This window comes from Carcharodon carcharias, chromosome 5, assembly GCF_017639515.1.
Source record: "Carcharodon carcharias isolate sCarCar2 chromosome 5, sCarCar2.pri, whole genome shotgun sequence".
Taxonomy (NCBI): Eukaryota; Metazoa; Chordata; class Chondrichthyes; order Lamniformes; family Lamnidae; genus Carcharodon; species Carcharodon carcharias.
This window is the reverse complement of record NC_054471.1, coordinates 66,536,403-66,564,150: the sequence shown is the minus strand read 5'-3', so window position 1 is coordinate 66,564,150 and position 27,748 is coordinate 66,536,403. Positions and strand designations below refer to the sequence as shown.

Genomic DNA, 27,748 nt, shown 5'->3' with positions numbered 1-27,748 from the left:
TATTTTTTAAGTGCAAGCTCTTTTTAAACTTAGAAACTCCTGGAATAGCTATTGTCATAATCACAGCCCCATGCCTGTGGGCAGCAGAGTTGCTTCCCTCTAAGGTGTATTACCCTTCATACACAGAATCGCAGAATCTTAATGACACAGAAGGAGGCCATTCGGCCCTTCATGCCTGCACTGGCTCTCCAAATGGGCATTATGACCTAGTGCCATTGCCCTGCCTTTTCCCCGTACTCTTGTACATTGTTTCTATTCAAATAATCATCCAATGCCCTCTTGAATGCCTCGAATGAACCTGCCTCCACCAGTGCATTCCAGACCCAAACCGCTCAATGTGTGAAAAAGTTTTTTCTCACATCACACTGGCTTCTTTTGCAAATCACTTTAAATCTGTGCCTTCTCGTTCTTGATCCTTTTACGAGTGGGAACAGCTTATCCCTATCTACCCTGTTCAGCCCCCTCATGATTTTGAACATCCCCATCAAATCTCCTCTCAGCCGCCTTCTCTCCAAGGAGAACAGTCCCAACCTCTCCAATCCATCCTCATAGCTGAAGTTTCTCATCCCTGGAATCATTCTTGTAAACCTCTTCTGCACTCTCTCCAATGTGTTCACATCCTTCCTATAATATGGTGCCCACAATATTCCAGCTGAGGTCTAACAAGTGTCTTATATAAGTTCAGCAAAACCTCCCTGCTCTTGTACTCTTTGTCTCTATTAATAAAATCCAGGATGCTATGTGCTTTATTAACTGCTCCCTCCACCTGTTCCGCTACTTTCAATGACCTATGCACATATACACCCAGGTCTTTCTGCTCCTGCACTCCCTTCAAAATTTCACCCCTTATTTTATATTGTCTGTCCATGTTCTTCCTACCAAAATGCATCACCTCACACTTCTATGCATTGAACTTCTGCCACCTATCTGCCCACTCCACCAACTTGTCTATGTCCTTTTGAAGTTCCACACCGTCGTCCTCACAGTTCACAACACTCCCAAGCTTCGTATCATCCGCAAACATTGAAATTGTTCCCTGCGCACCAATATCTAGATCATTAATATATATCTGAAAAAACAAGGGTCCCCTGGGGAACTTCACTACAAACCTGCCTCCAGCTCGATTAATATCCATTGACCATTACTCTCTGCTTCCTATTTTTCAGCCAATTTTGTATCCACATTGCTACTGTCTCTTTTATCCCATGAGCAATAACTTTTCTCACAAGTTGGTTGTGTGGCATTTCAAATGCCTTTTCAAAACCCATGTACATCACATCAACAGCATTACCCGCATCGACTGTAACTGTTCCACTGATGTAATTTTGTATTGGATTGTACAGTTTTGAGTGTAAACAAAATTCACATGATTATCGCTCATTTTCATCTTATAGGCATTAGTAAAGGAATCTAAAAAAGAAACTAAGAAAATGCTCAAAATATAAATATTCCAAACCCACACAAGAATCCAATAAGTGTTCGTACTGCCTCCAGATTCAAGGAAACCAAACTACTAAGAAATATCGTGCATCATTAAACTCACCCTGTTAACCACTTAACCCTATTATTGTATGGTGTAGAAATAGAGTAAACAATCTTATTCAGATCCCTGACTTTATTGTTTTCAATTACTGGCTTGTAACTCTTTCGAGTACAAACCCGTTCCCATCTGTTTCAGATGAAGTCACATTGTTTCCCATTGTGAGATTTGAACTCTTGATCTTGGGGTTACAAACCCAGTACCATAACCACTTGGCTATTTAGGCCAAGCACAAAATCAAACACAGCTTGTAACTCTTTCGAGTACAAACCCGTTTCCATCTGTTCCAGATGAAGTTACATTGTTTCATAGTTTGCCATAGTGAGATTTGAACTCCTGATCTTCTGTGTGGTACTGAAGCACAATGCACTTATTTGCAACCACTGGTTGAGCTGCAGTCACTGTTGTAACTCTTTTGAGTACAAACACGTTTCCATCTGTTTATACAGATGAGGTTACATTGTTTCATAGTTTGCCATTGTGAGATTTGAACTCTTGATCTTGGGGTTACAAACCCAGTACCATAACCACTTGGCTATTCAGGCCAAGCCTAAAGTTACATTGTTTCATAGTTCGCCATTGTGAGATTTGAACTCTTGATACTCTTTTTGAGTAAACCTGTTTCCATCTGTTTCAGATGAAGTTACATTGTTTCATAGTTTGCCATTGTGAGATTTGAACTCTTGATCTGGGGGTTACAAACCCAGTACCATAACCACTTGGCTATTTAGGCCAAGCAAATATGTTTCCATCTGTTCCTATTCAGATGAAGTTACTTTGTTTCATAGTTTTGCCATTGTGAGATTTGAGCTCTTGATACTCTTTCGAGTACAAACCTGTTTCCATCTGTTTCAGATGAAGTTACATGTTTCATAGTTTGCCATTGTGAGATTTGAACTCTTGATACTCTTTTTGAGTAAACCTGTTTCCATCTGTTTCAGATGAAGTTACATTGTTTCATAGTTTGCCATTGTGAGATTTGAACTCTTGATCTTGGGGTTACAAACCCAGTACCATAACCACTTGGCTATTTAGGCCAAGCCAATTACTGGCTTGTAGGTGGAATGCCAATTACATCTCGTTGGTATTCATACTTAAAGGCAAGTAATTCTGTGCAGTTTAACATTCTGTGGCAAGCCCCACAAGTGTTTACTGTTGCTCTGTGTGGCGTGATTTGCCTCCTGATTATCACAACTTTACATAAAAAATCCTAAAGGAAGTGAAATTGCAGTTTCTGAACAGATGTGAGTGATATCCAATCACTGACTGAAACACATCCCTTGTTTTATTCATGTTGTTTCCTCCACCACATGGTAGGGAGTTAAAGCAAATAGCTGAAAGTCCCCCAAATTAATCCCTGAATTATGCCAAGTTAGCTGATCTCAGAGCGACCAGTAGCAAAGGTTGTGCAGTTTTCCTCACCACCTCTGGATTAGGAGCAGGGGGATTCAGCTTCCTCCCGATTGCTATCCTGTGAATCCTAACAAAGACTGTGTTTGTTCGAAGGACAACAAAGATAATAAGTTGGGCTCTGATGCCTTCCAGTCAAATAGCTTGCTGGCACTTGCTATCTAGGCTCTTGTGGAGATTGACCACTTGATTAAGTACTAAAACAAAAACAGAATTACCTGGAAAAACTCAGCAGGTCTGGCAGCATCGGCGGAGAAGAAAAGAGTTGACGTTTCGAGTCCTCATGACCCTTCGACAGAACAGTACTAGATGGATTGCATTGTCCATGGAGCCTTAATCCCGCAAGTGGGAAGAAAAATAATGCCTAGCTACTCAAATTAAGAAAGCAGAAATAATGTAGCTTATATTGAAAAAGAAATTGGTCCTGGGCAGTAATGCAAAATGGACACTACAGAATTTCACATGTTTTGGAAGTAAAAAAAAATTCTAAATCAAATGGATAACCAACTCTTAACATTTTTAAATTTCTGTTGTTTTTTTCAGTTCTTCGAACAATAAGTGCAGATAATATTGTAGGTGTTGCCAAATGTTACAATATGAGGGAGCTGCAGCTCAGATAATCACTAGGTTACTGCCTTTTGTTCACTGTGTTCACTGTTCAAACACAAATATAATCGAAAACAGACAAAAATAGAGTAAAGAAGAACAAAAGGATGTTAATGATAATTCTTTGTTACTGCTTGATTTGCGAAAGGGTGGTGACATTTTCTACCCTGCATTCCTTTTTCTAACTGTTTCTAAAAGCCTTATCATCACTGGGGTTCCTCAGGATCCTGCTTAAATTAAATATGTTGCTACTGTTCAAGAAAGAAAAGATACAATCATATTGTGCAGTTCACTGCACATTGATATCATGTGATCAGAAAAGATTTCTTGTTTTACTGAGTTATAATTTGTCTCTGTCAGTTTAGTTGTCACTGTACCTCCGAATTGGCTAATGTATTTGCTTTCACCGAACAGACTGTCAAACTGCTTTCCAAAAAAAAATGAGCAGTTTCTAGTTACAAGCATTCATTTGTTACCAATCATAAAGTCTAGTAGCCCGAGTCAGTAGACAAATCACAGGGATTGAGGCACTTTTAAAACTATAGGTCCAAAAATCCTTAGCTTCGCTCCAGTGTCCAGTACCAGAATGGCAGCTGAGCAGGGGCTGGGTGAAGGTGAACATAGGTAAAAGAAGGCTGGTATAATAGTCAGTAACATTACCCATGATATTTTATCACTGCCCTCTTTATAAGGAGGGTGCCAAAAAGAATAATGCTACAGAGTTTGTTATTGGAGGGCCAGCAGAGACCCCAGGCCCAGCATTTCACACATTATGGGTCATAGGGAAAATGGAAGTTCCACCCTCTAGCAGCAGCAATCCAAGGGGAAGATCTGGTGAGAGAAAAGTGGAGGAAAGCTAATAAATAGTATATTTTTTGGAATGCCCAAGTGGCATGTTTTGATATAATAAATTGGTCAAAAATGTTGAAATGGGGTTCACCAATACTTGGAAGATATGTCAGCATCTGCGCAGTTCTGTTGAAGAGTCGTATGGACTCGAAACGTTAACTGTGTTCCTCTCCGCAGATGCTGTCAGACCTGCTGAGTTTTTCCAGATATTTTTATTTTTGTTTTTGTTTTGGATTTCCAGCATCCACAGTTTTTTGCTTTTATCTTGGAAGATATGTGTAAGATTCATGGGATTCTTCATCATGGAATTCAATAATTCCTACCTGCTAATGCCTTATGAAGACAAGAAAGAAGGCAAACCTTCATTCTCAATAAACAAACCATTTGCAGTTACACCAGCGTCTTTTATGACCTCAAGACATTGTAGTGTTTTACAGCTAATACAGTACTTTTTAAGCGTAGTCATTACTGTAATGTAGAAAATGCGGCAGCAAACTTATGCACATCAAGATCCTACAATGTTCCCTCTAAGTTTTTTTTGTACTGGGTGGGCTACAAGCTCCTCTGAGCACTATTTATTTTGTCCATGAGCTGTTTATATTTTAAAAGTCGTGACTTAAATTATATTGGGAATTTCTTCCGACGTACTGACAAAGTTCTGAGCGGCCTGTTCATTTCAATGCACAGTACATCCCTGATCGCTGCATGGCCACACACCTTAGAAGAAACATTGCCCGTAGGAACATAAGAAATAGGAGTGGGTTTGACCCCACAGGAGGAACATGTCATAACGGTGAATGATGAGAGAGGAGAAGGCACATCAGCACAGTTTGCTACGCAGGATGCACTCATTGTTTTGGGGTTCATTTAGCTTTTATCAGTCCACCCTTCTGACAGCCACATACAAAAGGCATTTCCCACCTCGTTCCCCCAACACAAAGCAGTTGTGAAAGCAAAAAGCACCTCTTTCACAGTCAGCCTGCCAATTGCTTGCCATTAATCCATGTCCTACCATTCAACACAAGAAAAAAGCAACCAAAAATGGGAAAGACTGGAGAAAGAAATAATATTTATGTGACTCAAAAATGAAATTGATCTATCTGGCATTGTGCAACAGAATCGTGTGTGGACCCTTGTGCAACTAATCTTTACTTTTGCACTTACTAGCACTTATACATGAAGCAACCCCTGTTGCTTCGGTAGAGGCAGGCTGTGCACATCCCTGCTCAGATGCTCTTGACAGATGTCCGCTGGGTTTTGGAACCATGAGGGTCCCACCAAAGACTGCTCCACCTGCAACTGTCCACCGGTGAAACAGTTGTGGCCTCAATTCCACTTATACTGTATTGCTTGGAGACATCAGTGCCCTGTACTGTCACTTGATGCCAATGATAGGGCAGGTGGGAATGGTCAAGCTGTTTGTGATGGCAGCAGTAGATCCACAACTCAGATCCATATAGTGGAACGGTGAGGACAAAAGCTTGATATAAATCGGCTTTTGTTGGCAGACTAACCTTCTTTCCTACCGGATCTCCACTCCATTTTGCCAAAGGCAGAACTATCTCTGCCATTTTGGTGAGAGATATCCCACTCACAATTGGAAGCCACTTGGGAGGTTCTCTTGCTGAAGAACCAGGATTTGCCTGAGATCTCAAGTGGTGCATTTCTGATCATAACCACAGGGGGCACGACTGGATGACAATGTACTTGCAGTAGAATGTCCTCGAGTGTGGTTAAGGATCTGATGGGTAGGTTTGAAGGAATTTCAGGTTGCAAACTGCAGTGCTGAGTACCTGACTTACGAAGCTGTTCCAGTAAAGCTACAATACAGGCATCTACCCAGCTATGAAAATTGCCCGGGTATGTCCTGTATACAAAAAGCAGGACAAATCCAACCCAGCCAATTACTGCCCCATCAGTCTACTGTCCAACATCCAGTAAAGTAATGGAACTGGTCATCAACAGTGCTATAAAGTGGCACTTGCTTAGCAATAACCTGCTTACTGACACCCAGTTTAGGTTCCGCCAGGGCCACTCAACCCCCTGACCTTATTACAGCCTTGGTTCAAACATGGACAGAAGAGTTGAACTCCGAGGTGAGGTAAGAGTGACTGCCCTTGACATGAAGGCAGCATTTGACAGAGTGTGGCATCAAGGAGCCCTAGCAAAGCTGGAGTCAATGGGAATCAGGGGCAAAACTCTCCGCTGGTTAGAGTCATACCTAACACAAAGAATGATGGTTGCGGTTGTTGGAGGTCAGTCACCTCAGCTCCAGGACATCACTGCAGGAGTTCCTCAGGGAAGTATCCTCAGCCCAACCATCTTCAACTGCTTCATCAATGACCTTCCTTCCATCATAAGGTCAGGAGTGAGGAATGCACAATGTTCAGCATCATTCACAACAACTCAGATACTGAAGCAGTCCATGTCCAAATGCAACAAGACCTGGACAATATCCAGGCTTGGGCTAACAAGTGTCAAGTAACATTTGCACCACACAAGTGTCATCTCCAGCAAGAGAGAATCCAGTCATCGCTCCCTTGATGTTCAATGGCACTACCATCACTGAGTCCCCCACTATCAACATCCTGGGGGTTACCATTGACCAGAAACTGAACTGGACTTGCCATATAAATACTATGGCTACAAGAGCAGGTCAGAGGCTAGGAATAGTGTGATGAGTAACCCACCTCCTGACTCCCCAAAGCCTGTCCACCATCTACAAGGCACAGGTCAGGAGTGTGATGGAATACTCCCCACTTGCCTGGATGAGTGCATCTCCCACAACACTCAAGAAGCTTGACATCATCCAGGACAAAGCAGCCTTCTTGATTGGTACCACATCCACAAACATTCACCCCCTCCCCCACCAACGCACAATAGCAGCAGTGTGTACCATCTACAAGCACTGCAGGAACTCAGTAAGGCTCCTAAGACAGCACTACCATCTGGAAGGACAAGAGCAGCAGATAGAAGCGTTGAAGTTCCCCTCCAAGTCACTCATCATCCTGACATGGAAATATATTGCCGTTCCTTCACTGTTGCTGGGTCAAAATCCTGGAACTCCTTTCCTAACAGCAATGTGGGTGCACCTACACCACATAGACTGCAGCAGTTCAAAAAGGCAGCTCACCACCACCTTCTGAAGGGCAGCTAGGGATGGGCAATAAATGCTCGGTCAGCCAGCGAAGCCCACATCCCATGAATTAATAAAAAAATAAGCACCTCAACTGTCTTTCAGTGTGATACATGCCACATATATGTGCCCAGGATAGGGCTCCTCTCCCATCAGCACACTGTGTAAGTAAAACTCATCCATCAATTGAACAGGTGAATTCTTCCACCACTGGTTAACAGCAAAGCGTAAACATCAGAATAATCAACTACGGAGGAACCATCTTGGGTTTGATTGCACTCGCAGCTATAAATCTGATTATAAGTAGCAGGATCTGAATTTAACATTCATTTGAAGTTAATTGCTTGCTCTCTGCTATGTTAAATTATCGCTCGTAATGGCTCTCCAGGGGATCTAAATTAAGGTCTGTCATTCAATCTGGCTATTTGCTAGCTCCACCTTGCCTCAGTTCCTTGGTAATACAACAGCTAACAAAATGTAGTTTGTATGAGCCGGAAAGCAAAGTTAAATTGATGGATGATGGACCAGTGGGAGATGCCTAAAACAAAGCCCATCCACAGTGTACTTATAAAAATTGATGATAAACCAGCAGGAAATGTAATTTTAGGATTTACAGCATAGAAGGAGGCCATCCGGCATATTGCACCTGTGTTGATGTTACCTCTTCAGCTGGAGCTGTCTACTTTTCTTTGCCCTTTTTTCTTATCTTTTTAGTCTTTCTTTACACAGACTTCACTCAATTCCATTTTAATTGAGCTTAAAGTCCCCATTTCAAAAGCCACTTCTGGTAAGCATTTTAGTTTTCTACTATCTCCCTGTAGGAAAAAGAAAGCTCTTCTGACATCCCTGAATTTTCCAGTAATAATATTGAGTTCCCTTACTAACAGTTTGCCAGTCAGTTGAAGCTATCTTTTGATGCTTATCCTCTCAAAAAAGTTCATAATTTTGTATTAGACGCCTCTTTAAACTTCTCTGTTTATGTGAACAAATAACATTTACTAAAAGCTTTCTTCATTTATTCTTATAACTTTCAAATGATTCAGTGGGAACCATTCTCACCTCTGAGTCAGAGGGCCGTGAGTTCAAGCCCCAGTCCAGAGCTTAAAATCCAAGCTGACACTCCCAGTGCAGCACTGAGGGACACTCCGCTGTTGGAGGAGCCATTTTCCGGAAGGGACCAAGGCCCTGCCTGTTACCTTGGTGAATCTAAAGGATCCCTTGACACTATTCTAAGATGAGCAGGGGAGTTCTTTCCAGTGTCCTAGATGGCATTTATCCCTCAGCCAATGTCGTTAGTAAAAAAAACAGGCTATCCAGTCAGAGCCACTTTGCTGTTTGTGGCAGCTTGTTGTCCACTATCTTCCATACTAGACTGCTATTTAATCTGACCATCATTCCCAGCCAACTAATTCAGGATAATGCCCTCTTCATGTCACTAAATTAGTTCATTTTGACAACTTTATACCTCCACCACTAAAGGTGTATGGCCCAGGGAAGAACTGATTTGTTTTTGTTGAAAATGCAGATCTGGATCTGGATTATGGAATTTGCTTTTAAAGAATCTGTTAACATTGGGAGATAGGGGAAGTTGACATCTTCTTCTTTTAGAATGTTGTGGGCTGTCTCAGCTGCATTGGTAGAATTTCTCATAGCTGTCAAAATGTGAGCAGAGTTTACAGATCAGGTTGTTGGATGTAGATTGGCCTGAAGCCTCCTCAGTGAGGTAGAAGCTCAAGGAAAAATCTCAAGGCAGAGCTGCATAATTGTTATAATGTTAAGTTAACACAACATGACAGAGGTATGCATTGTACTGAGTGCCCTCCTCACTTTTCTTTTACTGTTTTCACTATGAGCTCAGTTTATTTCTAAGATGTTCACCAGTAGTCGTCACTTACTTGCTCCTACTTTGTTAGCCTGATCTAATACTGTATGTTTCTTTGCACATGCTATGTATATTCCAAGAAAATCCTGCGAGATGTATTCCAAGAAAATCCCTTCGTAAGTTGACCAAACACTCCTGTCTTTTAAAATAGTAACCAGTGCAAGCCTACAAATCACGTTGATAATTTATTTTTGCTACATAGTGTACTCCCAGCATAGTAAAAAAAAAACCCTCCTTTCTTAATTCTACCCAGACAGGTTATCTGTGTAACATCTCCATAAAATTTTCTACCTAAGAATTTTGGTTCTTGATCATGCCCTAATTGAAGAAAAGCAGGTGAGATCAAAGTTGCATTATCATGCATAACCATTTTAATTAATGCCTCCAGCTTCCTGATTTATTTCTAATGCTTTATATATTTGCATATAAATGCTCCTATCCTGATCTATTCATATTCCATAGGACCATTTTCACTTCCTTTGCTGCCTTTTCCCTTAATCTTCTATCTGCTCTGACATGTTCTTATATAGCCTTCCACTCTTTAGGTTTTGGAGACTGCTTTGGCCCTTCACTGTGCTCCCCCCCCCACCCACCACCTCAAAAGTCTGTAAAATTTGCCTCCCTTTAAATAAAGATGACTGAGATGAACTTGATAAACCTTGAAGGGCATGCACTAAAACACAAATTGGAATATTGAGTTATTAATTATACGGCACCAGTAAATGGATTGCCAGTGTTTTCAGAATGCATCATGTACTCTTTGTTTGAAATTTAATATTATTGGCACACAAATTGATGAATAACATTCATTTTTAAAATAAGAGGGAAAGCGATTGAGGACAGATTGTAGTCTTAAAACCTTCATTTTACCCTTGCTCACAGTGCATTCCATTTACTCCTATCTTAACAGTCACCATTTCATCATCATTTTTTTCTGCATTCTAATGTTAGCATCAAGTCCAGAAATGAAGAAATCTTTTTGCCTAAGTGCATTCAATTGGAATCATAATTAAGTGAGCAAAAAGGTTAATGAGTATCATTTTTCTGGCTTTTATTACTTTTATCTTTTCCTTTATTTGATTCAATTACTTAGTGACATCTCCTCAGTCCAGTGTGAGAAAGTAATCAGTCATGTTTGATGAGTATTCCTGCTGATAAAATAATAGTTCTAATATTATAGTTCTCCATCCATTTTTAAGAGATTTCAAAGATATATTTATGTGAACTGAAACACTAAGATAATGAATGCCGCATCCAACACAGCCTGAAAGTCTATGTTATTATTTTACTGTTCTGTCGGTATGAGTCATAGATACAGGCAGAGTGTGTTAGAAAATGGATGAGTTGTTCAAGGTAAATAAATCTGCAAGTAACTGTTGCTGCTGCCCCTTATGTGAGCACAGTTCTTCTTGTAAATATGTAATTTCTTGAATTCCTAAGGGTGACTCATGTCTGCTCAGTTACTGAATGTAGTTTGTTTAAGAGCCAGATGTATTTAGTTGGATTATTTGGCATTTTAGTTGTTTATAAGGGTGACTTTTGGGTAGACATTTAATGTTACCTCCTGCTTTCTTCAAAATGGAGCATGGTAATTTGGAGTAATTGCACTTTTGATGGCATTACTGCTAAACCATATTTTTCAACAAATATATGATTACTACTGCTTAAATAAAAACACCAATTAAGCCAATTATTATTGGTGGATCTCCTTTGAATTAATTTGTTTTCCACTTTATTCCTTTTTAAAAGCTGGCTGGACTTAGTTCATTGCAGCCATAGACTGACAACACAAACTACCATCAATTCAGTGCAAATTAGCATTAAATTGACAATCTCACTGGGGTTAGCCTGTGTGAAAAATGTTACAGTGGTGCAGTCAGTGTTTGTTTTGCAAGGCTGGAGGCAGAGGCACATTGTTTCACCAGAGTACATGGAGCTTTTCACTGCAATTTTTTATTCTTCACAGGATGTAGGCATTGCCGGCAAGGCTAGCATTTATTGCCCTCAAGAAGGTGGTAGTGAGCTACCTTCTTGAGCTGCTACCATCCTTCTGGTGCAGGTATGCCCACAGCACTGCTAAGGAAGGGAGCTCCAGACTTTTGACCTAGTGACAATGAAGGAAAGACGATATAATTCCAAGTCAGGATGTTGAATGACTTGGAGGGGAACTTGCAGGTGATGGTGTTCCCATCTGCCTGCTGCCCTTGTTCTTCGAGTTGGTAGAGGTCAGGTGTTTGGAAGTTGGCTGTTGAAGAAATCTTGATGAGTTGCTGTGGTGCATCTTGAAGGTAGTACACACTGCTGCCATGGTGCACCGATAGTGGAAGGAGTGAATATTTTTAAGATAGCGGGTGAGATGTCAATCAAGTGACTGCTTTGACCTGAATCAACTTACTTGGGGCAAATGGTAAATTCCACTTGTCAGTCATTGCTGACAAGGTCCTACTGACTATTGCCACATGAAGGCCTCAAGGACAATTGCTGGCCTCACCAATATCCACATCCTAAAGAAGACAAAGAAACTGACTTGAGAGTGCTTATAGCTGACATGGAGCATCTAAAGTAGGAAGGTGGTTGGACCTTGTCTTGGAGGTGCACTTATTGCTTAGTGCTTATGTGAGGAAATGGTACATATCACTGCTCAGCCAATGCTATCAGGGTCCTACTGTGCGCTGGCATGGAGTGCTTCATTATCAAAGGAATTGTGGATGTTACTGGATATTGTACTTCTGGCCTCGTGTTGCCGGGAATGTCATTGATGATGCAGCTGAGGAAGTTTGCTATGTGGATCATATCCTGAAGAACTCCTGCAACAATGTCCTAGTCTGTGATAGTTGACCTCCAGCAATCACAACCAACCTCCCTTTGTCTCAAATATAATCCTAATAATTGGAGGTTTCAGTTTCAGTTTTGCTAGGATTCTATGCTGCCTTATTTGGTCAAATGCTGTTGTGATGTTGAAGACAGTCACTCTCGCCTATCTTCTGACATTCAGCACATGGCCGTGCCTGGCTCAAGACTGCCTCAAAGGTTGCTTTCTCACGTTAATGAAGACTCCTTCCATCACTTGACTAATGATTGGGTGGTGGCAGGTGACTAGGACTAATAGCGTAGGTCTCAGAGGGCCAGCCCAAAAGGCTGAATGCTTTTTCTACACTGCAAAATTTCATACTTTCAATCTCAGCAGAATAAAATATAAACATTGAATTCCACAAACACCAAAATGAGTGTAATTTTTTTTAAACATTGTATGGTGTTCATTTTTTTGTAATTGTAAAGCTTTATTTTACTTTGCTACTATAGAATTTTGTAATTTTATGCATAAATTATTAACTTCAATCCTGGTATAATCCTAGTGTTGGCATTGTCATTAGAGCAGTTATAGTAGGTGTAAAGCTGAAGTCACGTGAGTTACTATCCTGATGGTCATGCCTAAATGTGCTTTGCGTGACTTTACACCAAATAAAAGTGCCCAGTTTGTATTGATGTAAAGCCAGACTCACCAAAACTGCAGTTTAAATTGCATATAAATCACTGAATGCTTAAAAGAGATTCAAGTCCAAATAAAAGGGACATGAAATACGTACTTGGGGGCAGATTCTAGAGTTAGGCTTCTTTTTTATTATCATGTAGATAAAGCGTGTAAACGGGCAGAGAAACAATGAGAATCTATTTTGCATCTGATTAAATGTGTGAAAAGCTATTTGACCCTCAGGTGGAGAGTTCTCTCTAGTGTTGGAAACATTTTGTAAAGTAGCAGCTCATAAACAAGAGTCTGTCAATAAAATGGCTGCAAAAACGTCACAAAACATACCTTGCAACCTAAAGATGCATTTGAATAAATAAAAGCCTTTGCAAGATTTTATACAAAATATTGTTTTACAAGTAAAAAATCTTAGAAAGTAAAATGGCAAAAAAAGGAAGGCTTGTCAACCTAAGAACTTTTAATTGGACTTCAATTTTCCATTGCAAAGCAAGTATTATGTACTAGTAACTGGACAATTTTCCTAAATTAGAGCCTTTCTGCAGCTATAACTTGATCAGATGTTGTGTAAGCACCTCACCTTGTCCTCTGGTGCAAGGGTGTTGTTTTTTAGAAAAGCAAGGATTCAGATGCACACAGAAATGAAATAACTTGCAGCACAATACAAAATAGTGTGGATGCTGGAAATCTGAAATATAAACAGAAAATGCTGGAAATACTCAGCAGGCAGCATTTCCAGTATTTTCTGAAAAAATACCTTTCACCTCTGTAGCTGCAACTGGAGCACAGTTCCATTCCACTCAGCCATATAAGTTTGAATATTGAACATAAATTTATCAAATTGTGTGTCAGCATAAGCAAAGTAAAAGACAAAAATGTTTATACCTGAAACATAGATTATGATTGCTGAAGTTCAGAGTGCATTTTACTTTACCAGGTTTTTATAAAGGAAAACATTTCTCTTCAATCTTTTTTTCTGTCTGCTAGCACCCCATTTTTTTGGATTAGCAAGGCAACTGAAATAATAACCTTTGAAGTGGTAACAAATTTCTAAAGTGCGAGCAGAATAAAGGGTTAAATCCTGAGCATAACTCGGGATTAAATAGATGCCGATATTCCTATTCACTCGGGCATGTGATTGTGATGCAGTGACACTTAAGGGAATAAAGTCATTCCCATCTCACTCTGCTATCTTTTCCCAGCTGTCTGCGGCAGTATCACTAATCCAGTTACAAAGGAATTCCTGTTTGAATTCATTGAAAGGAATCAGATGCAATCCCAAAGAGAGCCAAGGAAAAAGTCTCTGGATATGGACTCTGAACTAATGCCACCACCTCCTCCGAAGCGACCAAACCATGCTTTGTAAGCGTCGGATTTGTAGACATTGCATCTCTGTAAAAGGTTTCAAATACAGTCATTGTTTTTGCAGGTCTGTATACACTGATATCAAAACTATCCTCTCTGGTGGGGGTGGTGGGGGGTGTTGGTGGAGGGTGATAGATTGAGATTGCCTTTACCATCATTAGATATTTCCCTCTGAATTCAACAAACTGTAAAATGTAAAAATCATTACTTATTAGGAACAATTTTTTATTTGTTTTCTTTAAATAATAACAGGTCTCCATATTTCAAAAGTTGTTTGTGGGTTCTTCTTTTGTTACTGCATTACAAACCCTAGTCCCTATTTTATATTTGCAAGAGACTACAAATATATAAAAGTTTCTTCTATGGAGAAAATCATACTTTTTTTGTTTTTCACCCTCTAGATCAGTTGATTCAAAGCACTCAATGCAGTGAAGCTATTTTGCTCGCTATTATTTTTGCAGTCTGTCCTGGATATAAGATGGAGACTAAATTGTCATACAGTTTTCTAATTTTTTCTTTTTAAATTTAATGTACTTGATAGCTTTAATAGACAAACTATGCAGGCCACAAAATGAAAGAATTCTATTCAATAGGTTTATTTTGTGCACTGAAACAATACTAGAGTGTGGTAAGTGAACCAACTTTCTGTTAATTGAATAAAGATTTCCCCACTCATTTCTCCCCTCCACCCCATCTCACCCCCGCAACTACTCCACACACACACACACACCACATGTATTTGCTTTAATTTAAAAAAGGTAGGCTTATCAGCCTGAGTGCTTCCCCCATTCCACTTCCCATTTGCTGGCTCACTAAGTTTCCTGTTTTCTCTTTTAAATGTAGGGGGCTTGATGTAAACAATTGCAATAAGTAAAATACAGAACCTTCTACCTGCTTAAAATGGAGTGTGTTGGATTATGTAATTTTTAGAAGAACTTTGTTGCATCTTTTTTGTCTGTTAATTAATAAAGAAAGATGTTTTGAGTTTGTTTGTAAGATCCCTTACTTTTGTTATAGCTATTGTGTTTTAACATTTGTCTGCCAGACTGCATAGACTACCTCTGTAATTTTGTCATTCAAAAAGGACACAGTTGAAGCAATTTGCATTATCTGATTAACAAAAAGGTATTTTAAATCATTGAAACATTCAGGAAAATGAAAATAAGTTGGCATACTTCAGGGAGTACTATATTCTAGCAAATTAGCAAAATTCATTTTTATGGCTGTGTTTCACCCTATAAAAATCAAAAAATATAGAGGCACAATTTGAAATCCTGCCCATGCATTGCCTGGGTTTCATTTCCTGTGTAAAAATGGATAAGAGAAATGTCCTAAGATCTGACATTGTGTTTGGTATTGAGTTTTTACGAGCTTTGGATTTCCCTTCCTTTGCTCAGAAACTGTTGTAGAAAGAGCATGGCATAATCACACTCATCTTTGTGGTGAAACAGCTGCTATAGAAAGAGACTGGTGAAGGTGTTTCCATAGGACTGAATCATTCGTTAGAGGATACAATATCCTGTTATTGTTTTATTTAACTATTGGATTTCATATTTTGTGTTTACTTTCCAACCTAGGTAAGATGCAAGAAAAAGGTCCTGTCTTTCTAAATAGACTTACTTCCGTTCAGGTTATTTTTGCTCAATATGCAAATATTTACATAAATTGATCAGTAAGTGTCTTTTTTTATTATTCGTTCTTGGGATGCCGGCATTGCTGACAAGGCTGACAATTATTGCCAATCCCCAGTTACCCTTGAACAGTGATGGTAGGCTGGCTCATTCTTGGATCACTGCAGTGGCTTTGGTGAGGATACTCTCACGGTGGTATTAGGTAGGAAGTTCAGTATTTTGACCCAGCGACAACAAAGGAATGGCGATGTCTGTCCATTGAAGACTTGGAGGGAAATCTGAAAGTCATGGTGTTCGTATGCACTGCAGCCCATATATTCTAGGTGGCGAAGAGTTTGCAGGGTGCTGCCCCTTAAGTCTTTTGTGAATTGCTGCTGTGCATCCTGTAGATCAGGGGTGGGGAACATACAGCCCGAGGACCGGATTCAGCCTGTTGCTCAACCTCATCTGGCCCACAGCAAGATTTCTAAAATTATATAGACCTATGACAGTAGCGCCTTCAAAATAACATTTATCTTTGTTACAAACTTTACTTTGGATAAAAGCTTCAGCTAAATTACAACAATAATAGTTAACAATATAAAAGTCAAATTCAGCCTTTGTATTAAACAGCGGATGAGTTAAACATTTCTGTATTCTCTCTTGAAAAATAATTACATTAAATTTTGAGTGGTGGAGAATTCATTTTAAAAAGAATGCAGAGAGCGGGGAGACTTCAATTAAAAAAGAACACAGAGAGCTGGGAGACTTCATTCTAAAAAGAGCATGGAGAGTGGGGAGACTTCATTTTAAAAAGAGCAAGGAGACCTCTTTTTAAAAAAGAGCGAGACTTCATGAAGTGCGTCAGAGGGAGAGAGCAGCAAGATTCGATAAAGAGTGCGAAAAGGAGAGAGCAGCGAGACTTCATAAAGAGCGCAAGAGGGAGAGGAGGAAATGATTGGTGAGTGACAGGCAAGTAAGCACTTTATATCAAGCTTAAGGCATTCAGTGTAGCTCGTCCATGTGGAATGTGCATCCTGCGGGATGTGGGAAGTCATGCAGACACAAAGTGCTCTCGATGACTACGTCTGCGGGAAGTGTCACCAGTTGCAGAAACTTGAGCTCCGGGTTCCAGAACTTGAGCATCGGCTGGAGTCACTGTGGTGCATCTGCAAGGCTGAAGATTATGTGGATAGCCTATTTAGAGAGGTGGTCATACCTCAGCCAAGAAGTACACAGGCAGAGAGGGAATGGGTGACTGCCAGAGTATCTAAGTGAAACAGGCAGATAGTGCAGGAATCCCCAAGGCTATCTCACTCTGTAAACACTTTTCCATTTTGAATACTGGTGAGCGAGATGATTCCTCAGAGGACTGTAGGAAGAGCCAAGCTCTTGGCATCACAGGTGGCTCAGCTGCACAGGAGTGGAAGTGCTATAGTGGCAGGGGATTCCATAGTTAGGGGAACAGACAGGTGTTTCTGTGGCCGTAGACATGACTCCAGGATGGTATGTTCCCTCCCCTGTTCCAGGGTCAAGGATGTCGTGGAACGGCTGCAGGGCATTCTTTTGGGTGAGGGCAAGCAGCCAGAGTTCGTGTCCACATTAGGATCAATGACATAGGCAGGAAAAGAGGTGAGGTCCTGAAGGCAGATTTTAGGGAGTTAGGAATTGAAAGCAGGACTTCAAGAGCAGTAATCTCGGGATTACTCCCAATGCCACGTGCTAGTGAGCATAAGATTAGGAAGATTGAGCAGTTCAATATGTGGCTGGAGAAATGGAATAAGGGGGAGGGCTTCAGATTAAGAGGCATTGGGATTGGTTCTGGGCAGGTGGGATCTATACAAGAAAGACGGTTTACATCTTAACAGGACTGGGACTAGTGTCCTCACTGGGAGGTTTGCTAGTGCTGTTGTGGAGGGTTTAAACTAGATTGGCAGAGGGATGAGAACCTGAGGCAATATTCAGAGAGGAGAGGAGAAAAACTGGCAGTGGGAAGTAGTGAAGTATTAACTAATGAGGATATATCAGAGAGTAGAATCAAGGATAACAAGATTACCTAGAGAGTTCAATGGAACTAAAGTAGGCAATAGTAAGTTATTAGATGGGGTTAGAGCAAGGGGGGATGTTAAAAAGCCTAAATCAGGATTAAGGTGCATGTATGTGAATACACAGTGTAATTAATAAGATTGGTGAACTACAGGCACAGATTGACAAATGGAACTGTGATATTATTGCCATAACAGACCTGGCTCAAAGAAGGGCAGGACTGGGCATTAATGTTCCTGGGTACGAGGTATTTAGGAGAGACAGGAAAGAAAGAAAATGGGGGGAGGTGGCAATATTGATTAAAAGTGGCAATAAAGTACTGGAGAGAGAGGATGTTCCAGAGGGCTCAAGGATGAAATCTCTCTGGCTACAGGTGAGGAATGAAAAAGGTACAACATTGATTGGTGTAGTATATTGACCACTAATTAGCGGAAAGGATGTAGAGAAACAAATTTGCAAATAAATTACATAGAGGTGCGTGATTTATAGAACAATTATAATGGGGACTTTAATTATACAAATATAGACTGATAGGATAGGGATAGGAATAGCACAAAGGGACAAGAAGGGCAAGTGTTCCTGGAGTGTGTTCAAAATATTTTTCTGCAGCAGTATGATTCTGGTCCAACGAGAGGGCAGGCACTGTTGGACCTGGCTCTGGGGAATGTGTTGGCCTAAGTGGATCAAATAACAATGGGAGAGCATTTAGGGGACAGTGACCATTGTACCATAAGGTCTACGTTGGCCATGGAGAAGGACAGAGCAGGGATAATTAATTGGGGGAAAGCCAACTTCGATGGGATGGGAATGCACCTGAATCAACTGAGTTGGAATCAAATGTTGGTGGAAAAGACGGTGGTTGATCAATGGGCTACCTTCAAATAGATAGTATTGCAAGCGATGTCAAGGCATACTTCCTTGAAAGGGAGAGATAGGACAAATAAATCCAGAACACCCTGGCTGACGAGAGAGATAGGAATGAAGATGAAAAGGAAGACGTTGAGTAGAAAATGCAATGGAGAATCAGGCTGACTATAAAAGGACCGGGGAAGTTAAAAAACTAATCAGAAAAGCAAGGAGAGAGCATGAAAAGAGACTAGAAGCGAACATAAGAGGGAATGCCAGGGTCTTCTATCAGCATGTAAATAATGAAGTGGTAAACGAAGGAGTATGACCAACTAGGGGTGAAAGAGGAGACTTGTGGAGACAGGTGAGGTAGCAGAGGTATTAAACAAGTACTTCACATCTGTCTTTACAAAGGAAGAGGATGCTACCCAGGCCAAGGTGAGAGAGGAGGTAACCGGCGCACTCATGGAATTTACAATTGAGAAGGAGGTGGTATTAGAAAGGCTATCTTTACTTAAAATTGATAAGGTACCTGGACTGGATGAGATGCATTCGAGGATACTGAGGGAGGTGGGAGAAATTTCACAGGCACTGATAATCTTCCAGTCTTCCTTAGACACAGGGGAGGTGCCAGAGGACTGGATAATTATGAATATTACACCCTTGTTCAAAAAGTGGTGCATGGATAATCCTGGCAAGTACACACCAGTCAATTTGACTTCAGTGGTAGGGAAACTTCTGGAAACTATAGTTTAATGCTAAAAGGTTAGTTAAGGAAAAGTGGGACCAATCAGAGATGAAGATGGAAACTTGTGTGTGGATACAGAGGCTGGGGGAAGGGTTTTGAATTAATATTTTGTCTCTGTATTTACAAAGGAAAGGGAGGATGTAGATATAGTAGTCCAGGAGGAACACTGCGGGATATTGGACAGGACAGTCATAAAGAGAGAGGAAGTACTCGAAGGGTTGAAATCCTTGAAAGTTGATAAGTCACCAGGACCGGATGGATTGTTTCCGAGGCTGCTGAAGGAAGCCGGGGAGGAGATAGCAGAGGTTCTGAGGATAGTTTTCCAATCTTCACTAGATACAGGGGAGGTACCAGAGGACTGGAAAAATACAAACGTAGTTCCATTGTTTAAAAAGGGACCAAAGGAAATGCCAAACAATTATAGGCTAGTTAGTCTTACGTCGGTGGTGAACAAATTAGTAGAATCAATCCTGAGAGATAGGATTAATTGTCATGTGGAAAGGCATGGACTAGTCAAGGATGGTCAGCATGGATTTGTAAAAGGAAGGTCTTGCGTCACAAATTTTATTGAATTCTTTGAAGAAGTGACAAGAAGGGTTGATGATGATAGCGCAGTGGGTGTTGTGTACATGGATTTTAGCAAGCCATTTGACAAGGCCCCACATGGCAGATTGGTCAGGAAAGTAAAAGCCCATGGGATTCAGGGTAATGTGGCAAACCAGATAAAAGGTTGGCTTTGTAACAGGAAACAAAGGGTAATGGTCGATGAAAGCCCTTGCGAATGGAAAGTTGTCTCAAGTGGTGTTCCACAGAGCTTGGTGTTGTGACCCTTGCTGTTTATGTTATATATTAACGATTTGGACGTGAATGTGGGGAGCACGATTGGGAAATTTGCAGACGACACAAAGATTGGCCGAGTAGTGGATAGTGTAGAGTATAGCCATAATCTCCAAAACGATATAGATGGGTTGGTGGAGTGGGCGGTAAAGTGGCAGGTGGATTTTAACATAGAGAAGTGTGAGGTCATGCATTTAGGGAGGTCAAACAGTTACAGGGATTACACAGTAAATGGGAATATACTGAGAGGGGTAGATGAAGTGAAAGATCTTGGCGTACATGTACACAGGTCCCTGAAGGCAGCAGTTCAAGTAGACAAGGTTGTAAAGAAGGCATATGGAATGCTCTCCTTCATCGGCAGGGGTATAGAATATAAAAATAAGGAGATAATGTGAGGCCACAACTGGAGTATTGTGTGCAGTTCTGGTCACCACATTACAGGAAGGACGTTATAGCTCTGGAGAGAGTGCAGAGGAGGTTTACAAGAATGTTGCCAGGGTTGAAAAGTGTAGCTACGAGGAGAAATTGGATAGATTGGGGTTATTTTCCTTAGAACAAGAAGACTGAGAGGTGACTTGATTGAGGTGTACAAAATTATGAGGGGAATAGATAGAGTGGACAGGATAAAATTGTTTCCTTTCGTGGAGAATTCTAGTAAGGAGGGGACATAGGTTCGAGATAAGTGGTAGAAGGTGTAGGGGGGACATGAGGAAGAACTTTTTTATGCAGAGGGTAGTGGGTGTCTGGAATTCGCTGCCCAAGTTGGTGATAGAGGCAGAAACTCTAAACTCTTTTCAGAAGTACCTGGATCTGCACCTTAAGTGCTGTAATCTGCAGGGCTATGGGCCAGGTGCAGGAAGGTGGGATTAGAAAGGGCACCTGGGTGTCCTCGAGCTGGCGTGGAAAAGATGGGCCGAATGGCCTCCTTCTATGGCTGTATGGGATAAAATCAATTGTCACTTAGACAGGTGCGGGATAATTAAGGAAAGCCAGCGTGGATTCATTAAGGGAAAATCATGTTTAACTAATTTGCTGGAGTTTTTGGAGGTGGTAACAGAGAAGGTTGATAAGTGAAATGCTGTCAATGTGGTGTATATGGATTTTCAAAAGGCATTTGATACAGTGCCACATAACAGACTTGTGAGCAAAATTGTAGCTCATGGAATAAAAGGGAAAGTAGACACTTGAATAAGAAATTGGCTGAGCTATTGGAAAGAGTAGTGAATGGATAGTTGTTTTTCAGATTGGAGGAAGGTCTGTAGTGGAGTTCCCCAGGGGTCAGTGTTGGCACCCTTACTCTTCATATATATTAATGACCTAGACTGGTGTGCAGGGCATGATTTCAAAATTTCCAGATGATACGAAGATTGGAAATGTTGTCAACTGTGATGACGATAGTCTTGGACATCAAAAGGACATAGACATGTTGGTGGATCGGGCAGATGAAGTTCAATGCAGGGAAGTCTGAGTTGATTCATTTTGGCAGAAAGAATATGGAAAGACAGTATAAAATAAAAGGAGAGCCTCTAAAGGAGGTGCAGGAGCAAAGGGACCTCAGTGTATATGTACATAAGTCATTGAAGGTGGTAGGGCATGTGAGAGAGCAGTTAATAAAGCATATGGTATCCTAGGTTTTATTAATAGAAGCATTGAGTACAAGAGTAAGGAGGTCAAATTGAGCTTGTATAAGACACTAGTTGGGCCTCACCTGGAGTACTGTGTCTAGTTCTGGGCGCCATACTTGAGGAAAGATGTGGAGGCATTGGAGAGAGCACAGAGGAGATTCACAAGAATGACTCAGGGGATAAAGAACTGTAGCCAAGATGATAGATTGGAGAGGTTGGGTCTGTTTCCCTTGGAGAATTGAAGGCTGAGAGGAGACTGATAGAGGCATTCAAGACCTTGAGGGGCATGGACAGGGTAAATAGTGAGAAACTGTTCCCACTCAAAAAGACAGCAAGAAGTAGAGAGCACAGATTCAAATTAATGGGCAAAAGGAGTAGATGTGATGTGAGGAAAAATTTTTTCACCCAGAGGGTGATTGGAATCTGAAACGAAATTCCTGAAAGGATGGTGGAGGCAGGTTCAATCGAGGTATTCTAAGTGAAATTGGATTGCTATTTGAAAAGCAAGAATGTGCAAGGTTACGGGGAAAAGACAGGGGAGTGGGATTAGGTAGGGCGCTCTTTCAGAGAGCCAGTGCAGACTTGATGGGCCAAATGGCCTCCTTCTGCACTGTAAAGATTCTGTGAAGTTGATTTTTAAGGGTATGTGGCCCATGACTGATTTTGTCTATGTGTGAATGGCCTGTGATAAGAAAAAGGTTCCCCACCGCTGCTGTAGATAGTACACACTGCAGCCACCATACACCAGTGGTGGAGAGCACAGATATTTAAGCTAATGAATGAATTGCTGATCAACTGGACTGCTTTGTCTGTATAATGTCAAATTTCTTGAATTTTGTAGCAACTGAAAGGATTGAGAACGAACTATCTAAACAAGTGCAAGGTTTTCCATCACACTCCTAACTTAAATAAAAACAAAAAAACTGCGGATGCTGGAAATCCAAAACAAAAACAGAATTACCTGGAAAAACTCAGCAGGTCTGGCAGCATCGGCGGAGAAGAAAAGAGTTGACGTTTCGAGTCCTCATGACCCTTCGACAGAACTTGAGTTCGAGTCCAAGAAAGAGTTGAAATATAAACTGGTTTAAGGTGTGTGTGTGGGGGGGCGGAGAGATAGAGAGAGAGAGAGCTGGGGGGGGGGTGTGGTTGTAGGGACAAACAAGCAGTGATAGAAGCAGATCATCAAAAGATGTCAACGACAATAGTACAATAGAACACCTAGGTGTTAAAGTTGGTGATATTATCTAAACGAATGTGCTAATTAAGAATGGATGGTAGGGCACTCAAGGTATAGCTCTAGTGGGGGTGTTTTTTTTTTATTTTTTTTTATAATGGAAATAGGTGGGAAAAGGAAAATCTTTATAATTTATTGGAAAAAAAAGGAAGGGGGAAACAGAAAGAGGGTGGGGATGGGGGAGGGAGCTCGCGACCTAAAGTTGTTGAATTCAATATTCAGTTCGGAAGGCTGTAAATTGCCTAGTCGGAAGATGAGGTGTTGTTCCTCCAGTTTGCGTTGGGCTTCACTGGAACAATGCAGCAAGCCAAGGACAGACATGTGGGCAAGAGAGCAGGGTGGAGTGTTAAAATGGCAAGCGACAGGGAGGTTTGGGTCATTCTTGCGGACAGACCGCAGGTGTTCTGCAAAGCGGTCGCCCAGTTTACATTTGGTCTCTCCAATGTAGAGGAGACCACATTGGGAGCAACGAATGCAGTAGACTAAGTTGGGGGAAATGCAAGTGAAATGCTGCTTCACTTGAAAGGAGTGTTTGGGTCCTTGGACGGTGAGGAGAGAGGAAGTGAAGGGGCAGGTGTTGCATCTTTTGCGTGAGCATGGGGTGGTGCCATAGGAGGGGGTTGAGGAGAAGGGGGTGATGGAGGAGTGGACCAGGGTGTCCCGGAGGGAGCGATCCCTACGGAATGCCGATAAGGGGGGTGAAGGGAAGATGTGTTTGGTGGTGGCATCATGCTGGAGTTGGCGGAAATGGCGGAGGATGATCCTTTGAATGTGGAGGCTGGTGGGGTGATAAGTGAGGACAAGGGGGACCCTATCATGTTTCTGGGAGGGAGGAGAAGGCGTGAGGGCGGATGCACGGGAGATGGGCCGGACACGGTTGAGGGCCCTGTCAACGACCGTGGGTGGAAAACCTCGGTTAAGGAAGAAGGAGGACATGTCAGAGGAACTGTTTTTGAAGGTAGCATCATTGGAACAGATGCGACGGAGGCGAAGGAACTGAGAGAATGGGATGGAGTCCTTACAGGAAGCGGGGTGTGAGGAGCTGTAGTCAAGATAGCTGTGGGAGTCGGTGGGTTTGTAATGGATATTGGTGGACAGTCTATCACCAGAGATTGAGACAGAGAGGTCAAGGAAGGGAAGGGAAGTGTCAGAGATGGACCACGTGAAAATGATGGAGGGGTGGAGATTGGAAGCAAAATTAATAAATTTTTCCAAGTCCCGACGAGAGCATGAAGCGGCACCGAGTAATCATCGATGTACCAGAGAAAGAGTTGTGGAAGGGGGCCGGAGTAGGACTGCAACAAGGAATGTTCCACATACCCCATAAAGAGACAGGCATAGCTGGGGCCCATGCGGGTACCCATAGCCACACCTTTTATTTGGAGGAAGTGAGAGGAGTTGAAGGAGAAATTGTTCAGCGTGAGAACAAGTTCAGCCAGACGGAGGAGAGTAGTGGTGGATGGGGATTGTTCGGGCCTCTGTTCGAGGAAGAAGCTAAGGGCCCTCAGACCATCCTGGTGGGGGATGGAGGTGTAGAGGGATTGGACGTCCATGGTGAAGAGGAAGCGGTTGGGGCCAGGGAACTGGAAATTGTTGATGTGACGTAAGGTGTCAGAGGAATCACGGATGTAGGTGGGAAGGGACTGGACAAGGGGAGAGAGAAGGGAGTCAAGATAACGAGAAATGAGTTCTGTGGGGCAGGAGCAAGCTGAGACGATCGGTCTACCGGGGCAGTTCTGTTTGTGGATTTTGGGTAGGAGATAGAAGCGGGCCGTCCGAGGTTGGGCGACTATCAGGTTGGAAGCTGTGGGAGGGAGATCCCCAGAGGAGATGAGGTCAGTGACAGTCCTGGAAACAATGGCTTGATGTTCAGTGGTGGGGTCATGGTCCAGGGAGAGGTAGGAGGAAGTGTCTGCGAGTTGACGCTCAGCCTCCGCGAGGTAGAGGTCAGTGCGCCAGACAACAACAGCACCACCCTTGTCAGCGGGTTTGATGACAATGTCAGGGTTGGACCTGAGAGAATGGAGTGCAGTAATTTCAGAGAGAGACAGGTTAGAATGGGTGAGAGGAGCAGAGAAATTGAGACGACTAATGTCGCGCCGACAGTTCTCAATGAAAAGATCGAGAGAAGGTAAGAATCCAGAGGGAGGGGTCCAGGTGGAGGGAGAATATTGGAGATGGGTAAAAGGATCCGTTGAACTGGGAGAGGACTCCTGCCCAAAGAAGTGAGCCCGGAGACGAAGACGGCGGAAGAAGAGTTCAGTATCATGCCGAGCCCGAAATTCATTGAGGTGAGGGCGTAAGGGTATGAAGCTAAGTCCTTTGCTGAGCACTGAACGTTCAGCATCAGAGATGGGAAGGTCAGGGGGTATAGTGAATACACGGCTGGGGTTGGGATTGGAAGAAAGGATGGGGACGGAGGGACAGGCAGGGTTGGAGGGTCCTAGATGGGTGTTGGTGTCGATGAGTTGTTGGAGCTTGCGTTCCTTAGCACTTGAGAGAAAGAGAAAAAGTTTCTTGTTGAGGCGTCGGATGAGCCGAAGGATAAAATGAAACTGGGGGCACGCGCAGCTTTGAAAAAGGGCACGGCGGTGCTGCTGGAGGGAGAGGTCGAGTGTGTTCATATGGCGGCGCATGGCACTGAGTGTGGATTTCAGAATGTGACGGGAACAGCAGTCCGAGAAACGTTTTATGTCCTGGAGATACCTGTAATCCTGGGTGGGTTCGAAATATGGGGGGTGGAATTTCAGTTGAAATCCACGTGGGGTAAGTCGGAGACGGAGACAGTCACTGAGAAAGGAGATATGGCTGTGAAAGCGGGTTTTAGTAACACCTTGTCAAACACCAGGAGGGAAAGCAAGGAAGGTGAGCAAGGCAACAGAGAGATACGGAAATCTTGTTGCAGAGAGGAACAGAACTTCTTCAAGGAGGTAGGCATTTCTTGAAGAGCAGTGGCAGTCAATTAAACACAGAGATAAAAACAAAAAAACTGTGGATGCCGGAAATCCAAAACAAAAACAGAATTACCTGGACTCCTAACTTGTCTCTTGTAAATGGTGGAGAGGTTTTGGTGAATTACTCACCAGGGAATGCTGAGCCTCTTCCTGATTGTAACCATGGCACTTACTTCCCTGATCTAGTTGAGTTTCTGGTCAGTGGTGATCCTCAGGATATTCATGGTGGGGGCTATGCAATTGCAATGCTATACAGCGTAGACAGAGATAATTGGGCTCTCTTGTTGGCCATTGCCAGGTAGTTCTGTAAATGTTCCTTGTCACTTATCAGCCCAAACTGCCTGTTCGGATTATGCTACATGCAGGTAAAGACTGTTTTATTATCTGAGGAATTTCAAATGGAGCTGAAGACTGCAATCATTAGTGAATATTCTGATGTTATGTCAGAGGGAAGGTCATTAATAAAGCAGCTGAAGATGACTAGGCCTAGGACACTGCCCAGGGGAACTCCTGGGATGCCCTGAGCCTGATATGATTGGCTTCCAGCAACTGCAGCCATCTGCCTTTGTGCCAGGTATGACTCCAGCCAGTGGAGAGATTTCCCCCAAACCTGGTTAATGACAATTTTACTGTGGTTCCTTATTGTCACACTTGATTAAATCTTTCACTGCTGTCAAGCATTGTCACTGTCACACTGCAGAATAAATAATAATGTTTATTGTCAGAATAGGAAACACCATTTTTAAAACCCAATTAAAACTATTTTATACTTATGTAATTTTGTATTTTTTATAAAACCTACTGTTTCATTAACTTGCATAGATGAACAGTGAGAGTATGGTAGGTCAGTGAAAATATTTCTTGCCTGTGGCATGTAAACTCTCACTCTCTTTGTTTTTAATGAGAGAAGAAAGCATTAGGCATGACTTGCCTGCAACTGTCATTTCATCTTTGACATAAAATTTGAGTTCACTTAAAAAAGCATATTTTAACCCCATATTCATTAAAATGTAAGTTGTAAAAATCTTGCAGTGAAACATTGTGATCTTGGCTACAGATAAAATGCACCAACTCAGCCCTAAAAAAAAATCTAGAAAATGCAGTAATCTTGTTAATGTGGTATATGTGAATAGTTCTGATTCTTCATTCATCATTCTCTACATTCAAATAAGATAAGCCAGCAACGAGATTTTTCATTTACATACCTTTAATATAGTAAAACATCACAGGGCAGTAAAACAAGGAAATATTTGGACAGGTGACCAAAGGTTTAGTCAAGGAGAGAGGTTTTCAGAATCTGAGGTTTGCTACAGTGCATTTGGCCCATCGTGTCTGCACCGGCTCTCCGAATGAGCAATTCCCTTAGTGCCATTTTCCCACCTTCTCCCCGTATCCCTGCACATTCTTCATTTTCAGATAACAGTCTAATTCCCTTTTAAATGCCTTAGTTCAACCTGCCTCCACCACACTCTCAGGCAGTACGTTCCAGACTTTTAACCACTCGCTGCGTAAAAAAGTTTTTTCTCGTCGCTTTTGCCTCTTTCGTTAATTACTTTAACTTTGTGCCCTCTCGTTC

The 27,748-nt window shown here is 42.0% G+C and overlaps 1 protein-coding gene across 6 annotated transcripts in view; it reads left to right on the top strand.

Moving 5' to 3' along the window:
• Positions 1-15,256, top strand: part of rngtt (RNA guanylyltransferase and 5'-phosphatase) — a 399,787-nt gene extending 384,531 nt beyond the window's left edge. For all 6 annotated transcript variants that reach the window (XM_041187200.1, XM_041187205.1, XM_041187202.1 and 3 more), the window contains one exon: positions 14,110-15,256. In XM_041187200.1, the coding sequence (XP_041043134.1) occupies positions 14,110-14,273 (164 nt within the window). In that variant the 3' untranslated portion in view covers positions 14,274-15,256. The remainder of the gene's footprint in view (positions 1-14,109) is intronic.
• Positions 15,257-27,748: the final 12,492 nt, after the last annotated feature.